Source organism: Apus apus, chromosome 5, assembly GCF_020740795.1.
Source record: "Apus apus isolate bApuApu2 chromosome 5, bApuApu2.pri.cur, whole genome shotgun sequence".
Taxonomy (NCBI): Eukaryota; Metazoa; Chordata; class Aves; order Apodiformes; family Apodidae; genus Apus; species Apus apus.
In genome coordinates, this window is record NC_067286.1 from 11095415 (window position 1) to 11117074 (window position 21660).

At 35.3% G+C, this 21660-nt stretch overlaps 1 protein-coding gene across 5 annotated transcripts in view; it reads left to right on the forward strand.

Moving 5' to 3' along the window:
• SBF2 (SET binding factor 2) overlaps positions 1-21660 on the forward strand; it is a 259204-nt gene that overhangs the window by 227227 nt on the left and 10317 nt on the right. For 3 of the 5 annotated variants that reach the window (XM_051621095.1, XM_051621096.1, XM_051621098.1), the window contains 8 exons: positions 851-922; positions 3334-3518; positions 6671-6847; positions 9785-9886; positions 11106-11291; positions 17183-17309; positions 18654-18781; positions 20480-20713. In XM_051621095.1, the coding sequence (XP_051477055.1) occupies positions 851-922; positions 3334-3518; positions 6671-6847; positions 9785-9886; positions 11106-11291; positions 17183-17309; positions 18654-18781; positions 20480-20713 (1211 nt within the window). The remainder of the gene's footprint in view (positions 1-850; positions 923-3333; positions 3519-6670; positions 6848-9784; positions 9887-11105; positions 11292-17182; positions 17310-18653; positions 18782-20479; positions 20714-21660) is intronic. The other 2 variants (XM_051621099.1, XM_051621097.1) reach the window with 1 other exon arrangement.

The following is a 21660-nucleotide window of genomic DNA, read 5'->3' on the forward strand; positions in this document are numbered from 1 at the left end:
ACAGCACTTCTTACTTGGCATTGTTGTATAATCTAGTAGAATAAAATATTTGTTCAGTAGGATTTGCTACTGTTGGAAAAATACTAGGATATTTATAATTAATAAATACATGCTCAGCTCAAACACACATTTAAAAGCAGGAGGCATTAACACTTTGAGTATGCTTTAATAGAATATTTGTATTAAAAGAAGTTGCTTGTGTTGTGGCATTTGAGCCAAAAATATGCCCTCTGATAAGTGTATAGGGCTTCCACTGAAAATTAAACTTTTTTTTGGGGAAAAAAAAAAGGAAATCTATTTGTGTGGTGGATACTGCATACACTTTTACACAGTCCTTTAAAAATGTTTGCAGGTGTATAGAACTGACATCTTGCACTCTGATTTTATTTTGAGGTCCATCAAATTCTTTACCTAAAATAGACTAAAACAGTTTTTAGAAAAGCACAAAGACCAGGATTTAAAATTAAGCTGACTTTCAGCTGGATAGAAGCTTTCAATAAAGTATTCAGCAGAATGATTTAATCATTACATTTCCTTTGGTATTATAATTATGGAAAAGCACCTGGTCGCTTTGCTACATGTTTGAAACTATTGCAATGACAATGAAAATGACTCCTTTTTGATAAATGGGTGCTTCCTTCCAATTTTATATTGGTTTTCTGCTTGATTGATGTTTTGTCTTGTGATGACTAAGATTTGTGCTGTCTGGTAAATCATGTACTATAAAGAAATTCAATATATACTAGATCTTTGGAAATTAATAAGTAACCCTTTTCTTCTCTCCTGCAATGTGTCTCGCTGCAATGTGCATTCCATTCCTCCTCCTTCTGTCTTAACTGTTATCTACCAGTGCTTGGGTACAGAGATAAATGTTTCACTCATTCAAATTCCAAATCAGCAACTAAGGGAAGAGTCCATCAAGGTACTGTATTCTGTGTCCTGAAAGCACATTCTTTGCTACCATCTTCATAACTACACAGTTTCTTAATATATGCTGAAGTGATACTGACAGCCTTGATTTTCCATTAACAAAATTTTGGGGTTTTAGTTCAGTGTTGTGATTTTGTTTTGAGGGGTTTTTGGCCATTAAATGTATGATGCAGTGACAGTGATTAGTCACACACTTCACTATGTTATTCTTTAATAATGTTATTATCTAAAGCAGAGTCATGTATAGAAAGTTTTCTGTGTGAAAATTTTAAACAGCAAATAATTAATTCTGCAAAACAGCATTTAGTGCTCCTATGGCTTTGGTAAAACAGCTAAGAAATACCACTACCTATTAAAAGTGTGAGCTCTATGAACTTTCTTTCTAAAATAATTGTTAAAGTTAGTGAATAGGAGAAAATTTATTTCTGCCAAATTCAGAAGCCATAATAATATGGTATATGCCAAATAATGAAAGCCAGATACTGCTAAGAAAAAACAGGATACTAGGCAAAATTATAGTAGAAATATGGTTCTGTCTTTTAATCACTGTTATCCATCACTGGTAAACATGTTCATCTGCATGTATTTGTATCCAGTTTTGTTAATTTTGATGCACTCTAAAGGCACTCATGATGGCCTGCATTTGTAAATAAAGTGACACTGTGTATTTTTGTATCTGTCATCATTGGGGGCAGCTGCCTGTGTTGGAGCTAGCATTTTTTCCTACCAGATGAACAAACAAATGCTTACTGTGGTTTCTGCTTCCTAAAGACTGTATTATTTCATCTGTAGTAGGTGAGACATGCAACAAAAGGTTATACCAAACATACTATTTTACTGTGCAAATATTTTATATAACTGGCTGTCTCTGAAGTGGAAACTGTTTAAAATTGTTACCAAGTCTTAAGTTCCTGGCCAGCTATTATCAATTACATTTGTTTGCTCACATCTCAGACTAGCAGCCAGACAGGCAGACAAGCTAAATTGTACAGACAAGTCCCTGTTGAGGATTAGTGTGCAGAGTGATTCTTTAATAGCAACATAATCTTGCTTCTAAAAAGATAGAATAAAATTATTTTGCAGATTGACCTATCTCGGTGGAATTTTACTGTTATCTGCAGCTTTTCTGTGCAAAAATGATAACTATGCATATTATTGGATTTTTCTGAAGGGATTGGAGGAGTTTTTTAGGTACTGCAGTATCTGAATTTCTCCTACTGTGAGGTATATCTGGTGCCTCTTTTGTCTATCTTGCTTCACAGATTTATGGACAATAATCTCTTCTGATAACCTGATTTACTGCATATTGAGTTAAAGAATTTCACAGTGCCATTTGAATGCCAAATTTAGTACACTTTTAAGGGATCTGATTTTCAAGGAGTTCTATTTATATTCTGAAAATCAAGTACCTTTTAAATACCCCACATTGCACGCACAAAAGCAGTCTCACAAAATCCATGTTATTCACTAAGGCAGAAGAAACAGACAAATATTTCCTACTCGTTATACTGCTCATGTTGTTGCTACTATTGGCATTTCTGTGCCATGCCCTGCTGGCAGATCTTACTGCCAGAGTAAAACTAAGATTGTGATCATCTAGGCATCCTGCTCTCTACTCACACAACTGTATTGTGGGCACATCTGCAAGAATATAGTCATGAAACACATGATTAAAAAAAGAACTTGCTTAAATTAATTTTCATATCTAATTGTCCATTAGACATGGACAGTTAAAAATCAAAATTTGTATAATTCTGCATTTTAATCATGGCATTTCAAGAGTAAATTTGGAATATTTTATCCCAAAATTTAATATTTAAGTTGATCATCCTTATATACATTTTCATTGTAATACAATATATTTGATTCTATTACATTGTGTATGGAAAAAGGAACACAAGAATTCTAGGTAACAGAGAATTTTAAGTGATACTATTTCTGCTTTTGTAAAAAGTAATTATATAATATTCTTACTAGTTAGACTTCCAAAATAACATGCCTTTAACAAGGAAATACATCAAGCTTTTGTCTCTACTTCTGATAAGAACAACACTAGCAAATAATTTCCATATGTTTCAATAGATGATAATTACTTGCCAGTTGTGATTCATTTTATCATTGTATTACTGATATAATTGCAGCCATTTTCTCTACAATAGAAGCTCTGCTGTGCAGAATTTAATTAGCAGCTTAGGTTAAATGACAGAGCAGTAGGATGCTTTTGACACTTCTGGTTATGAAAATTTTTCTTTCAAGTACCTGCAGTTAATTATGTCCTGTGAGGGATGTGAGTGACATGTTTAAACACTCTTTACTTTCCACATTATGTTTCAGCATATGCTTTAATAATTATGATTTCCAGTGCCTCACACAAAGAGGTTTTTATTTTTCATCTTTATGAAGGTGTATGGGCAAGCCTTCGTTCAAGCAACCGATTTATCAACACTCAGACTCCATTCATTGATGTTGGTGCAAGACTTGCAGGGAAAGATAACTCCACTTCCTACAGCAGCAGCACTTTTCTGCAAAGTCAGCTTTTGAGACGGCAAGCAGCCCTCTATATATTTGGAGAAAAATCTCAGTTACGGGTAATGGCAACTTTTTTTTTCATGTTAACATAGTTTTTATTTGGCTTGAATTTAATAACCCTAATGTTTTTACAAAAAAACAATAAATAATATGCTAGAGAAGGAGGATGGATAACTCTCTTAAAGGGGCAAACTCTTATGAAGATTATTCCTATATGCAGAATAACAATGCATTTTAAGCCATTGGGGATAGAGGGGGGTGAAAATCAAGCTCTGTAGTTTTATGGTACCACGAAGTTAATATAAATAAAAACATACTAAATTATCTTAAAGATCAAGCTCAATCTCACAGAAGTTCTGTGTGTAGAGCTCTATTTGTCACTTTTGGTCGAGTGCTGGTCTGTTGTAGAGCTAAGACATACAAAGATGGGTAACCAATGACTATAGGAATGGAATAGCTTTTGTACAAATTAAGAGCATTCAGACTGGGAAGGACGTGACTAGGAAGGACATACATTTATAGGCAACAGCAGAGCCTTCAGGTTCAGAAGTCACCATGTCTCCTGGCTGAAGTGTCTCCCTGTGTTGGCTTTGCAGGGAGCAAGGGCAGCAGAGCTGGGCTCTGCTCAGTGTAGCTGCTGGAATAAAGATGAATGATGGGACTATAGGCAAGTGGAGTGGTCCTTGTGTAGCAGCAGTGGAGTTTGGTGCCCCACTTAGGGACTGTTTAGAGCTATTCCAAGAGAAGTGCTGGAGTTCTATAAGTTCGTGCTTTCAGAGCTACCCTTAATTACATCTAAAGACATACTGCTGCACTCTAATCCTGCTGACTACTCATATCCAGCTGAGTCCTCATCACAGTGATTTCTGATTTGGGAAACACGAAACAGACTTATTTTGGAATTTAAATTGCAGTTTCATTTTTCCTGATGTGTTGAAATATGTTCTGGAGCAAATGGAATGTTGTTAGTCAGGAAAGTGATTACCACAGAAGAAAACCTTCATTACTGTGGGCAGTGTTTAAATTCACATGAAGCCAAATTGATGTGAATAAGGCTAACCCAGAAGTCTGTCCATCCAGATTTGGCTACATGAAGAGAACCATGATGTCTACAGTTTTGTACACCTTTTTGGATAGATTTTAACATTTTAGATGCAGTTGTTTAAGAAACAGGTGACACCTCTACATTAAGTCTTGGTAGCTTCACTTTTTTCAGAAAATGTTTGCAGATTTATTTTTTTTTTAGTCTCTGCATTTAAATATTGAAAAATCAATCGTTATTTCCTGTTCCAAATATCAGCATACATAAAATATTATGTAAAATTTTAAGTAGCTTCCAAAACCAGTTATTGGTAGTAGGAAAATACATCAGTATTCAATTCTGCCTTAAATTGTTATTTCAGGAAATGGAAGAATCATGCTATTATGAGTCAAAATTATTTGCAGATTTTGTTTGGTTTGACTTTTCTTTGTAATTTCAAATTTTCTATTATATCTTAGTTGTATTTTCAGTTGTATTTTAAAATGATGGTTATATAACAGGTAGTAGCTCTTATTCCCTTTTTACTTTGTCTTTTATAATTGGGTAACAAATTTTCCTTTCTGTTTCTTCATTACACATTGATAACCAAAGTACCAATTAATTTTTAATTAATAACTAATTTTTAATTAGATGTAATTTGACATTCTCACTTTCTAATATAATTAGCATAACAGTAATTTAGAGAAATACTCTGTTAAGTCTATAATCAAAGGCATCTGATTTGATATACCAAAACATAAGAATATAATATAAGAGACTAAACACAAATTTTGAAATTAAATATAGTTTATCATATTCGAACAAATTGTTCTTTTGAACCATGAGAAAACTGTTTCTTTTCCTGCAAAATATTTCAGTTTTATTGTGTTTGCATTTTCATTTGCTTTTCTGGACAATGTTCTTCCCAAAGTTTGCCAACAGGTCAATTCCTGTCAAATTTTAATCTTGTTTTCTTTTATAACTGCAAGCCACAGTGGGCTCTGGCAAAGGAGACACTGATGGAAAGGAGTATAGAAAGAGTAACGCAAGAGAAACTATTACATAGAATTAAATTGCCACAATCCAGCAGTAAGAGTTATTCACCTTTCTATTTGTTTGATCTCTTAATGAATGGTAAGTGAAGAAGAGTTCAGTCATGCATCCAACGATATGTAGTAGAAACATCTTTGGTCTGCTGCTTTGAAATGACCCTTTAGACCATTGGGAAAGAAATGGAAGTCATTTAATATATCAGCACTTACAAACTAGAGGGTAGTATGTGAGTGCTTGCTTTTCACCTTCCTGCATTTTGGCTTGGCATCCTATGAAGTAGTTTAGTAAAGTTTATTTGCAATCCAGGTTTAATCCTATGACAGAGCAATCTCTGAAGAAACCTGAAAAAGTTTCCTGTGAAGATCTTCAGTGATGCTTCATACATTATAATTGTTTTTCCTAATAATGTTCTCCATATTATCCTTTTCATCATAGTTTGTTTTTTTTTCCAGTTAGCTAACTTGTTCTCATAACTGAGTCCTCCTCTCTTATTGCTCATTTTCTAAATGCAGTAAGTTAAATAAAACATGAAAATTCTGCTAGGAAAACGTCTAGGAAATTATATCAGGTATTCCCTGGTGACTACTCATCAGGGACCTAAGTGTTGACCTAAGTAATTTATATAACAACTGTCTCAATGTGCTGCTTCAGTGAGTCAGCTAATTTGCAGTTTTAGGGGTTCTTTTTGGATTTGAGGGTTACTTTTTTTCTGTTTTATTGAGCTACTAGGTTGTGTCCTGCACTGTTGGGGTGTCAGCCATACAGTTATTTTAATTTTTATTTATTTATTTTTAATTTGCTCTAAAAATCCTAAAGGAAGCACATTATATGTTGTATATAAAGAACTCATCAGATTTATCACTCTAGTTTGATTTTTTACTTCTATTATTTAAAATATTAATGCAGTGCAATACAGTGCAGTACATACAAGTAGTAGATGGGTACTTTATTATGGCACGTTTTGCAAGTGTTGTAAAGATTTTTATTATCCTGAGCAGGTGTTTAACTAAACAGATTTTTAATATGGAATCAAAGTATTTAGCAGTAAAGGAAGCAAGACTTTGAGATTTGATGAGACTGTCAATGAAAAATATGCTTCCCTTTAAAATTACATCTACTGTTGCCTTTTTCACACAGGGATTCAAGCTTGATTTTGCTCTGAATTGTGAATTTGTTCCTGTTGAATTCAGTGATATCCGACAGACAAAGGCAAGCTTTAAAAAGCTGATGGGAGCTTGTGTTCCCAGCACAATTCCTACAGATTCTGAGGCAACATTCCTTAAAGCACTTGGGGAGTCAGAGTGGTTCCCACAGGTAATTTATATGACAGGTACTTCTAATAATCTATATGCAGTACTGCTACACAAAATAAATGTCAGGCTCTTCTGACGGAGAACTGTTGTGTTCTAACCAGCTGTTCTTCTTTGTTCATTGTAGTTATTTTGTGTACTATCAATTCTGTCATTATACAAGCATTATTGTTTTAATACAGTCGTAACCTTTACAAATGTGGGAGGCATTTTTTACAATATAATTTATGGCTTATAACGTGGAACACATACACGATTAGAGACGACCGTTTTTTCTGCCTATATAAACTTAAACTGTTTGTTTTAACTGCTTTGTCTTATTTTATGTATCTTAAAAACCAGAAAAATATGAAACAACAAATGAGACTTTTGATTTTAAAACTTATATTCTGCCCTCACATATGTTCCTACCCTGAGTTTCTATATGCTCAAGTATTAACAAAAAAGCTGGCATGTTATCTGTTGTGGGATACGGGGACGTGTTTGCAGGGAAGAAGGGATCGTGTGTGTGTTAAACTGATCTCTCTGAATCTGTTCCTTTACTTCCCTATCCTGTATTCACTTACATAAAGATTAACCAATGGAAGGCCAGACTGGAAGTAAGTTTGCAAGATTCAAATCAAGAAGGATGTGAGAAAGTCAGCTTTTTAAAAATCTAAAACCATTTTAATTATAGTGAATGGTTTTAAAAGTTGCATGTTATGTTTGGAATCATCTGCTGAATAAATTCTCCTCAAATGCAGTTAATAATAGTAAACAGAAGAGATTCTTATGCTGATTTCTTAAGGAGAGTGAGTAACGTGTGAGTAACACACTCATTTCAGGGATTATGCATCAGAAAATTTGCTCCTAGTTGAAATTTGCTAAAGTTCAAGAAGTGGGTCGACTTCTTCCCTTGAGGGGTGATCACTCCTTAGAGGGCACAGGACCTGATCATTGCTGTGCCCGGCCACCATGTTGTTCAGGAATGGGAAGAGTAGGAAGGGCATGAAGACTTGGCTCCCTCATCATGTGAACAATTCTAGTCACAGAGTAGTTGAGCAAGTTGATAGATGTAGATAAATTAACTGAATGTCACTTTGGTGAAATAAACATGTCCCTATAGCAGCAGGAGGTGGAGAGATTGGAGTTACTGTCTCAGCATATTTGAGAGGAAAAGTAATAGTGTGTCACACTTTGCTCAGGACTAGATCATAATGTGTGACATTTAAACCACATTTCTGTGGCTTAAATCATGTCATACGTGACTTATGTGATAAAGTTAATTTATGACGGATTTGCCGCATTTCCTACTATTCCTGTGAAAGGACTTAGATCTGTCATGTTGGAAGTGTGTTTTTATTGTATTAAGCTTTCCTCCCCTGTATAATGGAAGTTACACAGTATTTATTTTAAAACTGCATAGGCTAAATATTTCTTTATATAAAGAAATGTGAAATGTCGCCCTATCTTCTGAATGCAAATCATAAAAAGAAATATTTTGCATTTTTTAATATTGAATCCATACAGATACACAACCAGATTCTGTATCAGTTTCTTCATTTAAGGTCAGCAAAAAACAGCCTTTCTTCTATTTTACTGCCTAAGTGTAGAAAAATAAACAAACTGCTTTGTTTTAAAAGTGTTGCTCTTTTTAGTCTTTTCCTGTTAAAAACTGCAGGAAAAAAGGTTTGTTTTACTTTCTAAGTAATGATTATGTGAATTTTCAGAGGAGTCAGGAGTTTTCCATCACAATCTCCATGGTGATATTCATAAGATGAGGCTGGGGAGGAGTAAGAGGAAAAAATCAGACTGCCCTAAAGAAGGGTGAATTTTCTAGAGTTTAATTGTGGTTTGGTTCATCTTATTTTCTCTTATTTTCTCCTAATTAATTTTCTTCTCCCTGAGTCACTTTCCTGTGCCTTCTGTGCTTCCTGAACTTACTTTTTTTCCTTGTATACGTGATTTTTCACCATCTTTTGTTTGTTTTCCTGTATTGCCTTCTCTCTTTTTTCAGGCTTTCATCTTTCCCACTGCTGCCATTGGCTGGATTTTTTTCAGTGCTCTGCAAAGAGCAGTTTCATTCTACTATAAAAACCTGTATTGCTTACATATGGTCTGTTGTGTTATTTACCAAGAATGCTGTCATAGTAGCACAAAAATGGTAGAAACATCACATAGATTTTCCTTTCCTAGTAATAACAAATTGCTCAAATTCACCTAAGTTTTTAATCTGTTTATACCTGCCATGTGTGAATCAGTCTCATTCAAGTTCAGTAACCCTTCCCAAAGAAATTAACTACCCTGCCTGCTCAAGGAATCCCAGTATCACTGCATCATGAACATTAGAGTGCAAATAATTCATGTGTCCTCTTTCCATATGTGTTAGCCAGTTTGCCCAAAAGCGAAGTGTAAGAGACACAGTTTATCTATTTCCAGATTATGGAAGTAGGTTTTTTCTGTGTTTATTTTTACATTTGTGATTATCGTTGTTGTTGTTATTTTCATTAATTTCCAACCTCCATGAGATTGACTTTTAGAAATATTATCTTGTAAGTATCTTACATGGGCTCTCCCATCAAATTTTACTTCATGACTTTATGGAACCTTAACATTTCACATGAAATTATTTTAGTGTTAAGCCCAGGATGGAATTTCTCTACAATAAATCTGTCAAATGTGTTGTTTCCATTCTCCTTTTTATGACAGCTATTTTATTACAGTACTCATTGCTTTTAATAGTTTTAAGTTCCTGTTTTTAAATCTTTGCTTAGTTTTATTGTAGTTCAGATGAAAATCCTGAGACTGCTACATTTTATAGTTACATCATTGCATTACTCTTGTGCTATATATAGATTTCAGAATACATACTTTACTATTAAATATAAAAATATTCTATATTGATAATATATAGAAATTTATCTTATACTTGAGTATGTTACTTATTTGTAATACTTTATAGCTTCACAGGATAATGCAATTGGGTGTGATCATCTCTGAGCTCCTGGAAAATGGTTCTTCTGTTATGGTTTGTTTGGAAGATGGCTGGGATATTACTGCACAAGTAAGTTGCTATTAAAACCCTGAATTAGCTAAATATTAAGAAAAACAGTCAATACTTTTTATCACAAGTGACTGATAATTTGGTATAACATTATTAAATTCATTTTGTGGCAGCAAAGAAGAAACTAGAATGCATGAATCCTTGCATCCATTTGCACATTGCACCATGAAAGGGTTTCTTACATGAATTTGTTCCAAAGGTCCTGGTGGACTTAGAGTCCTGAGGCTTAGATATAAAATCTGCATTCCTCCACCTGACCAAATGTGAGAATAAAAGCTGAAAGTTACCACAACGGATCATTTATCTCTGTAAACATAGTACACTTTACAAACAGGAGGGAAGGAGAGGAATTCTTTCTCTTGTCATTCACTTTCCATGAAGCTAGGGGACCACACAAAGGGAGAAAACTAAATTTGTGCCAAAGTGAGTGTAACACTTGCTGCAAGGACAGATCACCAGAAGAGATAATTTTGTGAAACAAACTATAAATTAGGTCAATGAAGACCCACTGCCTTTTTGTAATAAATACGTTGTGTCCAAGTAGTTGCTTCATAACTAAGAAGATAAACACAGATATCACTAATTCTAGTAAATAAAAACTTCATGTGCAGCCAGGATCCTGATGCCAGGTAAACAAACCCACAAAATAATGATAACATAATTGTTAGAATCATTGTCAAAAAAGAGGAATAGAGAAGGGGACATACATAGCTGGAAGTGAAGGACATCTGTGCTGCATTTCAAAGTCTCCTGAGATGCTGTCTATAAAAACAGGCTGAAGTTGGCTGGTGAGCACCAATGTGGCAGCACTGCAGGAATTCTAAAGTCACTCTCGGGACCAATTCCTTAACACTTTCTTTGCTGAGGTAGCCAATACTATTTTATAAGTATTTATTATCTTTATTTTTAAAAGTGGATTTATTTCAAATGTAATTTAAATGTGGTGAGCATTATAATGACTTCCAACATCTGTAGTTTCTCAGGTCTGACTTTTACAGATATTGTAAAGTCATTGAAGTTTTTTCATGCGAGATATTTGATTTGTTTTATAAAAATATTTAACGTATGTGGTAAATTACTTGTATTTGTGTTTATATGAAGGCTTTTATTTCCTTGATCTATAAACAGATTCTGGAATATATATATATATATTCATTGACTGAAGTGTTCTCCTAACTTCTGTTGCTCTTAACACAATATATCCTGTCTTGTGATCTAGGTAGTATCCCTGGTGCAGTTACTCAGTGATCCCTTCTATAGGACACTTGAAGGCTTCCGAATGCTGGTGGAAAAAGAATGGCTCTCATTTGGTCATAAATTCAGTCAGCGTAGTAACCTGACACTCAATTGTCAGGGTAGTGGATTTGCTCCTGTTTTCTTACAGTTCTTAGACTGTGTGCATCAGGTAAGTCAATGTCTAGCCGATTTTAGTTTACAAAAATTTACTCATAAATAACTGCATAAGATGCCACTACTTCAGAGGTTATAGATGATGGTTTGAGAGAAGACTGGTAACCTCCTTCTCTAGGTTTTCTTGAAAAGGATGGTTTTCACCTCACCAAGAGCTGGAATGCTTGCCTAGAGGAGACTGACCCATTCACGCGGAACAAACGAGGAGTGATGGTTTGCATTAGGGATCTTTTAAGGTCATTTATGCAGAGATTTCAAGTAGAATCTGGCTTTTGGCCGTCTGCAAGTATCTTTATTCAGAAGAAATCCTGTTTCTGAACCTGGAAACACTTTGCTCCAGTTTTCCTGTGATAAACCTTAGACAGTTGACATAAAGAACAGCAAGGAAATTATCCATGCATACCTGTACAGTATTTTTTCTCGAGTTCAGAGATGACTTTGGAAACAAGTGTGTTACCCAGAACAAACACAACTATTAAATTCAAATATTTTTGTTTATTGTCATAAAACAGAATGTACCATGTTTTTTTCATGGAAACATTCTTGGCTTTTCTGAAAGCAGTGGTTAATGCAATCTGCAGTTCTAAGAACATGGAATAATGGATTGTAATCATCCTGGCTTTAAAAGTTAGGACGAAATGTGAAGTGGGATAAATCTCTCCTGTTAACAACTGTCAGGTATGATTTTGCCTCAAGCTGCAAGGTGCCTAAAATATTCCTGCTATACTTGTGAATGTGAATATATCAAGGAAATAGAAGAACGTTGCCTTTATAATTCATCTCAGATAGCAGCTTTGATGCATGTCACTAGTATCTGATTTTCTCTACCTTTAAGGAGCAATACAAAGTATAGAAGTTACTAACAGATATATTTTACAGAGAGATCTGTGTTTTCTGGTCTTTGGTCTTAGGCTGTGTCCGCATGACCTGGCTGCAGCTAGATCAACAGCAAGATTGCCTCTAGCAGGCCATCTGGAGCTATTCATCACTTCTCCACTGGTGGCAATACCACCCTTCCAGTCTGTTAGCTAAGGGGTTCATGTGAACCTGCCTGTCTTTTCCAATCAAAATGGTAGAAAAAAATTGGTAGAAAATACCATCTTATTTTGATGGGTCTGGATTTAGAAGCAGTTCAGCTGGGCAATCTGAAGGTGGTAGTAACTTCTCATGAGGAAAGACAGGGCTGATTAGGCGTCATAATCAGCCAGTGTTCTCTTCAGCCAAGAAAGGACATAGGAACACAGCTTTACTGCATAATTGATGTAATATAGATAATATAGATTTGTCTGGTTTTAGAAAAAATCTTTAAGCTAAATGACAATCCCATTTAGACTGCAACTCTTAAGTTTTCTAGAAATAGACTTTAGTCTGTTAGTCTCCTAACTTGCCATGATGTTGACTTACCAAATTCCAACAGTATGCTTGTAAACTGTAGGAAAATTACTTTTGAACTCAAATTAATGGTTGAAGTTTCATAGGAATTTACTATGAAAAAGAAAGTTACTTAACATTTGTACTTGAACGTTTCTGTTCAGTTCCATATGTTTCTGTGCAACTTGTAGACAACTGCAGAATCAATTAGACTGCGACTTGACTCTGAATTGTAATATATTATGATCAGGATTTTTTAAATTGCCTGTTTACTGGAAATAAATACTTGGTCCATTCAAAATATTTTTAACCATTATAGTCTCAAGGTGCAGTAATGTCACAATTTGACTGTGAAAGTCTGTTACTGAAAGCCTAGTAACTGAAAGTCACTGTAGAGCCAATATGTGCATTAAATATCATGGGTTAAACTAAAGATACAGAGAAAACAAATGAAGCAGTGATTCCTAAATTAGAACTGCATCATCTTGTAAGAAGTCATTGTTTATGCCAATATCTCCAGGTGTCAGCTGAATTATTAATGCAAAATCATTCTTTCACAATAGCATCTGGCAGATACTCTCTCTGCTTCTAAGACTGAATTTATCAAAGTGATGTCAGTGGAGGAAGCTTTCCTGTATGTATTTGCTAATTTATTAAATATCATTAGAGCAGAATTATTTTTTAGAACTGACTTATTTTAAGCTCAGTAAGGAGCTCTGTTACAGAAAGAGATGAGTATGCTGGTAGATGTATTCAGTTATTCCAGTGATTGCAGGAGTAGCCTCATAGTGATTACTAGCACAGGACATTTTGGAGTACTATATTTCTTGCTTAAACTAAGTAAATATTGAAATATAATGGGATTACAAAACCAAAATGTATTGGAAAACTAAGGAAGACTGATAGAAGTGGAAGATTATTAAATGTATTTAGGACATACGTAAGTTAATTGGAAACAGGATGATTTGAAAAAGAATTCTAAAATACTGAGTTTCTCTACAGATATTAGAAACACCTATTGGTTTACTCAGATTTTAAATGTTCATATATTGTAGAGATTAAGCATTTTAAAAGATGATGCTGTTGTAATTTTCAAAGATAGCTTCTACCTGTTGACTTTTTCTTTCTAGGTGGTATGTGTTGAAATTGTAAAGTATAAAACATTGCTTCTAATTTACATGTAAATTCTAACTATAACCCTTAAAATCAATTAATTAACTGAAGTTACACCAAAGAGTTATCAGAAACCACTTATATTTAACCTCAACCTAAATTATTTCATTGCCAACAGTAATAAAAATCTCTCTTTTATGTTTGTTTTGAGTTGTTTAAATGAATACAAATATTTTCTTCTATGTTGAATTTATTATTTCTCACATCTAAAGCTGGAGCTGTATTTTATCAGGAGTGTTTTTTCGTGATAGCTAAGCCATGTTTTAAATTTTGCAGGCTACTCTGCAGCTTAAACAAATCATAGAATCATAGAATCCTAGGGGTTGGAAGGGACCTCGAAAGATCATCTAGTCCAACCCCCCTGCCAGAGCAGGGTCACCTAGAGTACATCACACAGGAAGGCGTCCAGGCGGGTTTTGAATGTCTCCAGAGAAGGAGACTCCACAACCTCTCTAGGCAGCCTGTTCCAGTGCTCTGTCACTCTTACAGTAAAAAATTTTTTTCTGATATTCACCTTAAACCTCCTTTGCTCCAATTTGTATCCATTACTCCTTGTCCTATCACTGGTCATCACTGAAAAAAGCTTAACTCCATCTTCTTGACACTCACCCTTTACGTATTTGTAAACATTGATGAGGTCACCCCTCAGTCTCCTTTTCTCCAAACTAAAGAGACCCGGCTCCCTCAGCCTTTCCTCATAAGGGAGATGTTCCACTCCCTTAATCATCCTTGTGGCTCTGCGCTGGACTCTTTCAAGCACTTCCCTGTCCTTCTTGAACTGAGGGGCCCAGAACTGGACACAATATTCCTGATGCGGCCTCACCAAGGCAGAACAGAGGGGGAGGAGAACCTCTCTTGACCGACTAACCACCCCCTTTCTAATACACCCCAGGATGCCGTTGGCCTTCTTGGCTACAAGGGCACATTGCTGGCTCATGGTCATCCTCCTGTCCACCAGGACCCCAGGTCTCTTTCACCTACACTGCTCTCCAGCAGGTCAGCCCCCAACCTGTACTGGTGCATGGCGTTTTTCTTCCCCAAATGCAAAACTCTACACTTGCCCTTGTTGAACTTCATCAGGTTTTTCCCCGCCCAAGTCTCCAGCCTGTCTAGGTCTCTCTGAATGGCAGCACAGCCTTCTGGTGTGTCAGCCACTCCTCCCAGCTTGGTGTCATCAGTAATAGTAGCACTTTACCTGTGTGTAGCATCTTTCCCATCTCCAAGTATGATTAAATCATCCACAGCCATTAAAACACAGATAATAACTACAATACTCACCTTTATCAAAGAAATGTTTTACATAATAGTTGTTTTCACTTAAAAAGTAAATTATATTATTGTTTACTTCTAGTTACTTGTAGTTCCAGAAATCTCAGAAGTGTGATCACTCACAACTCCTGGATCCATGACACAGTTTTAGTAGGAGCTTATTCTTGTAACTCTTCAATTGTATCTAAATAATTATTGGACCATAACTAGAAATTAGGACCCTCTGTCTGTTATGTCAGCAGAATGTTATCTTTCCTTATTGCAATATATTAAAGGAAACCTTTCCTAACACAAGTGGAAAATGTATACTAAACTACTTGTGTATGTCTCTAAATGCACACACGTGCAGAGCTTTTGGACTTCAGCTCAAAAGTACATTATGTCCTTTTTTAACAGAATTCATATACTGAGATTATGTTCTAATATATGCCAGAAAAAATATTTTCTTTTTTACAAGGAGAACTGAAAAGTTACTTCGTCTATGAAGTTGAACTCTTGAATTTATTATAGAAAAAATTTTGCTTAGCTTTACTCTAACAAAAAAGTGCAGGAATGTAGTCATGTGTATCAGGGGAGAAGTGGGGATCAAGTAAGTGTGGGTATATTGAACTGAGATATCTTGCAAGTATCTTAGCATTTTAAATGCCTAGCCATAAGCTAATATTGAGATATGGTAACAATAAATTTTCTGATTGAAATGCTGTGTATGTGTTTATAGGTCCTTTCAAGGGATTTTCCTGTCACTGTTGTACATTCAGTAGATAACCTTTCCTTGCCACATGCATTTCGTTTTTCTTTATTTAGCTGGTTGGGTTTTTTTCAACTGGCACGTGTGAAAATCTAAACATCAAGGAGCTTCAAGTAGTCTAATACTAGTTTCCATAAGTACTAAAAAAAAAAAGTTTCTCTCTTGAGGGAACTGATAAGTAGAGATTAGAGACAAAAGATGGAATGGGAGTATGAGAATGGTGGGAATGCAAAATACAAGACGTGGGAAGATTGCAGAACAAAAGGTATTTTACAAGTTTGATGTGAAACTAGACAGAGTACAGTGGGATGTATTTAAAATGTGAAATTCAATCAGCAATTACTTTTTTGATTGCAAACTTAACTTTTTTCCATTGTAATTGGGAATTTTCAGTTAATTACTATGCTTACTTCTGAAAATAAAGATCACAATTCATACTCACTTGAAGAGTGAATTTTAAATTTGAAATTAACACATGGATTTTTGTGAGCAATACCTCAAGATTAACTTAGAATCTTGGATTTTATATTAATATGAAGTATAAATATCATCAATAAATAATGCCAAAAAACTTTGCTGTTATTATTAAATGTAATGGTTAAAATCTTACAAGAAGCTTTTTCTAATAATGTTCAAGAGGAAGCAGTTTTGAAGAGCCTACTGTCCCACATTGCTGTACTCTGCAAATCTTGTGTTGTCTGTATCTGTTCCTGACTTGTCTTGGAGACATCCACTGAATTAGATAGATCCCAAGCATAACTGAGGATTAACATATAAGGTGTTACATTGTTTTTACCATTTTCAAAGAATGATGGCAAGACACTTCCTCAGTGTTTTTTGTTTCCTACTGTAATATTTTGGTGCGTATTTTGAAAAGGAAGAAATGTGTGTAGACTAGCAAATACTTCAGAAATGATCTGTTTCACTAATGGTAGGTGGAATATAATTTACAGCTTTACCTCTGTACACATTTGCTACTTTGGGTTCTTAGGAATTGTAAGAAGTCCACTGCAAAACCTTCCAAATAAAATTTGATTTCCAGCTACATCCAGGAGTAGCATCTTTGCCTTTGAAGTTCCATTGAGTCTCAAGAATTATAAAAGTTTTATATCAGCTTTGGTTCCTTTGAAGAATAATGGGTTTTGTACAGAGTATAAAACTGCTTATTACACAGTACACCCTTTCTGCTCTGAAATGTATTAATTTAATTAGCTTTTAAATATTTTTAGACAAAATGTAGAAGGATTTGTGTGTGCAGAGGAGACAGTTGCCTTATCTTAATATCTTCTTTTTCTCTTGTTTTTTGGTTGTTGGTTTTTTTTTAGGTTCATAACCAATATCCAACAGAGTTTGAGTTCAATCAGTATTATCTGAAGTTCCTGGCTTTTCATCACGTATCAAATCGATTTAAAACATTTCTTCTGGATTCAGACTATGAAAGATTAGAACATGGTATGTGTGATCTTTATTGCATACTGGTTGTATAGTTATTGGAATTTTTCTTGTCAGAATTTGCTCTTTAAAACTTTGCCTAGTTTGAGATGAGCCAGCAATTGCATGGTGATGATGTAATGAAGTTAATTTCAGGAATATAAAGGAAAATGGAGTTGGAGATATATAGAATTTTCTGAATGAATAATTTCTGAGCTGTGCCACAGATGAGACTAAGAGAAAGTGGGAGAAATTAGTGCCATGCCTCAGGGGGTTTTAGCAACTTACCTATATGGTTGTTTCCCCTACTAAATATCTTATTTTAACAAAAACAAAGTCTTTGGGAATCCTTCAGAGTGTTAATGAGGTTTCAGGAAAGGAAACAGTTTCCATCTATTATCTCTCACTTCTTTCTTTTGCATTCTCTGCAGTGTTTCTCTTGTATGTAATTTTAACTCTATCTATTGTGTATAACCTTACTGGTTCCAAGGCCTTACCTGACCTTGGAGCCCTATTGATAAGACATCACTTACTGGAACTTACTCACTAAGCAAAATGCTTCAGTGCTCTGAATTTCACTGCTTGGAGGGGAGTTTCTCATGGCATATATTAGTTTTACTGTTTTTCTTCAAACCTGTAATAACTGTGAAACAGACTAAACTTGAGTAACCATTTTATTTCAACAAAAAGAGTTAATTTCCATTATTTACTTTCATTTAAACAAAAGCAAGGAATTGGAGTTGACCTGCTGTGATTCCTTCCAACCTGTATTGTTATATGGTCCTACAATTGGGGGCGAGTGGGCAGAGTGGTGTTTGGTTATTTCTTGTCACATGCCACTTAATAAAATACAAATTCCTGTTTGCAGTAGTCTTTGGATAAACTATATGTCTTCCAAACTCTTTTCAGGTAGGACAAGTCAATTGCTAACTTATTTACACTGCCGTTTTCCCTGAGATGAGTTAGCAAGTAATTTCAGGTGCAGCTGGTCCAGCAGATTGGAAGGGCTGATAACCTCCAGTGGTGGGGGCAGAGTCAGTTAGTCAAGTGGTGATCTTCTGGGTTAGCATAGCTGCAGGCAGAAAGGGACATCTATAAAAATACTCAAGTATTTGAGTAGATTTGAGAACAGGTTTATAAATACAACGCTACTGATTTTTTTTCCATACAAAATTCATATTCTAGCAGTTTGTGGTGGACAATTGCCAAGCACAGCAGCTGTTTCGTGAAATACAGTCTTGTTGCAGTGCCATTTGATTGTATATTTTACTATGTATTTAGTCTGTGAAATGCCTTTTAGCTATGGTTTAGTGTTTGTTATCTATTATCATCAGGCTGTCTTTTTGCTGCTGTTATTTTCCCTAGGGACGTTGTTTGAAGATAAAGGAGATAAACATGCCAAAAAAGGAATTTGTATTTGGGAATGTATTGAAAAAATGCACAAAAGGAGCCCCATATTCTTCAATTACCTCTATGCCCCTGCTGAAATAGAGGTATGATTTAAACAAAATACAAATATAAGAAGATGTGTGGTTTGTTACTCTGAGTGATTCCTTTTCCTTGAGTACATATGCAGATCTTCATTCTTTTCAACTGAACTAAGCATTTGGTGGACAAAGTTGACCCATGTTGATTGACTGGAGTAGTGCCTCACAGGCATATATTCTCAGTCAACTTAGTTATGGAAATGTTATTTAAAGGTCAAAATTCTTGAACATGTATTTATGCATCTCACTGCAGTAAGTTAGGGTCTTTGATTTCATTTAATTATATGAATTATCTTAAATAAAAATTATCTTAAAATGTACACAGATTGTTTAAATAAAAATAATACATACTGCAAACCACAGTTATGGTGAAATGAGTTAAGAGAAGTGATGGTATGCATTTCATAATGATCTGATTGACTAACATTATCACTGTCTCATATGATAATGTATGTCCACTGGATTGGACTGTGTCTTGAATATTATATAAAATTCACAATACACTCAGCACTGTAGAATGCTACACTAGCTGGGGAAGAAGTAGTCCAAACACCTCAGGAACTGCACAAAAAGGGTGCTGTTCTTACAGTGGTTCTCTAGACGAGACTGTTTTAAGATGTTCCTGCCATCCACTGCCCCACAGATGTCCTCTAATACTCTGTCTTCCTTTGGCAGTGAGCTTCATCCTGATAGAATCATAAAGTCATAGAATGGTTTGAGTTGGAAGGGACCTTAAAGATCATTTAGTTCCAACGCCCCTGCTGTGGGCAGGGACACCTCCCACTAGATCAGGTTGCTCAAATGTCCATCCAACCTGCCCTTGAACGCTTCCAGGGAGGGAACATCTACAGCTTCCCTAAGCAGCCTGTTCCAGTGTCTCACCACCTTCACAGTAAATAATTTCTGCCTAATATGTGACCTAAATCGACCCTCTTTCATTTGAAACAGTGCAATCAACAGTGCAGCCCCCTTCAACCCATGCACACACACCACACACCTGTATTTATACTTGCTTAATAAAAGTGGTTCTGCAAGAGGGAGGAGGCAGAAAAGAATGTGACATTTGATGCATAGAAGGTGCTTTAGCTGTCTTTGTTTTAGAGAAACATGTTTTCTCAGTAGAACAATCATTTATGAATTTGGAGCTTGATGGGCTGCTTGTTCACTGTATGCTTTATGCATTTGCTGTAAGCAGTAGCCTGATTAGTAAGTAAGCAGGAGCAGCTTTTGATGTTTTTATAGCGTTTTCTTTCCCTTTTTTAGAAGAAATTATTTTTCCTCATAGGAAATGGTGTCATAGTAGCAGAATTAGTCATAATAGCAAAATTAGTCATTATGACCGAGCATCACTGCTTGTTCACCTGAGGCAGTAATTCCCTACAAGTGAGATGCATGCAAACTGGAAGTCTTAAAATTCTTTTTTTGAAGAAAAAAAATTCATACAAAGTGATCTGTTTTAAACTACTCTGGAAGTCGCTGACTGCCTACCTTATCTCACCATGATTTTTCCAAGTGGCATGTCCACCTATGGAATACAGTCTGTCTCCTTTCTCTGATGGTAGAGTGGGATTTTCTGCTGATTGGAGGGTGATTGCTGTTAGTTGCCTTCTGTATCTTCACCAGGAGGCACAAAGATTGTGAGGACACAGTAAATCTGAAACTTAAAGACTTTCTGTCATTATAACAACATTTTGTTTCAAACAGGCACTGAAACCAAATGTAAATATGTCCAGCCTCAAAAAGTGGGATTATTATGTAGAAGAGATTTTGGCTACAGGTCCTTCCTATGACTGGACAATGGTAACTGCAAAATGCAACACTTTGGAGGAATCTGACCAAACAGATGGTTCACTTCCCCAGACCAAGAGGAAAATAGTATGGCCATGTTATGATGATGTTAAAAAAATACAACCTGATGCCATCAGCAGCCTTTTAAATGTAAGTACGTGTGTTACACAGAGCAATAAGTTATCTCATGATCATGAAGTTCTTATTTAAGTTACTGCTTTATAGATATACTGTTATTGAAAGGATCGCAATAGATCTCAAAACAGGTATTTAGTAACACTGATCTGGAGAAGTGATGGTTGGTCTGGGAATCATTCCTGCAAAGCATATGTTATTCTGAATGAACCCTTTGCTGGGAGTACACTTCAGTTGTAGTTAATAATTATGAGAAAGCCAGTCATGGATTCTTTTTTTTCACTTTTATTTCACTTTTCTTCTTCACTGTTTCTTTTAAATAGCAGGTAAGTAGCATAATACATTTTAGGTTACCTTTTATAAGAAATGCAGAAACGTATTTTAAGTTGAGCAATGTTGAATGTAGATTACTTTTCCTTGTCCTACTCAGTTTAAAGTATATGACAACAGTGTTCTGCATTTCTTCCTGGGGTCCCCTGAAGCAGCAGCAGAGCTCTGTGACTGACTGTAGGATGGGGATGACTGATACAGTGTCAGCATCTACACTTGCTGTAACCTGTGTCTTGGATTCTTTCCAAATGATAAGAACTAAAATCATCTCCCTGGCTCCCTCACAAGTCTAATGTCATGGGCTCTCCTCTGCTGGTTTGTGCTTCTGTCTCCACTGGGTCAAGTCACTAAACCCAAGCTTCCAGCCAAACTATCCTTATCCACAACTGTAAGAAACTGCCATATAACAGGGAAATGAGCCATATTATTTCCCAAAGATATGTGGGTCAGGTTTTATAAAGTCTAAATGTTACTTGTGAATTAGGTTATAGTAACAGAAGACAGCAATAGCCAGGAACATTTGGAAAACTTTGAAGAGGTTGTAAAAAGGTTACAAAAATATTCTTCTAAGTTTAAAAAGCTAAGTTAACTTTATTTTAAAACAAGTTGTTAATTTAGGGCTATTGCTGATG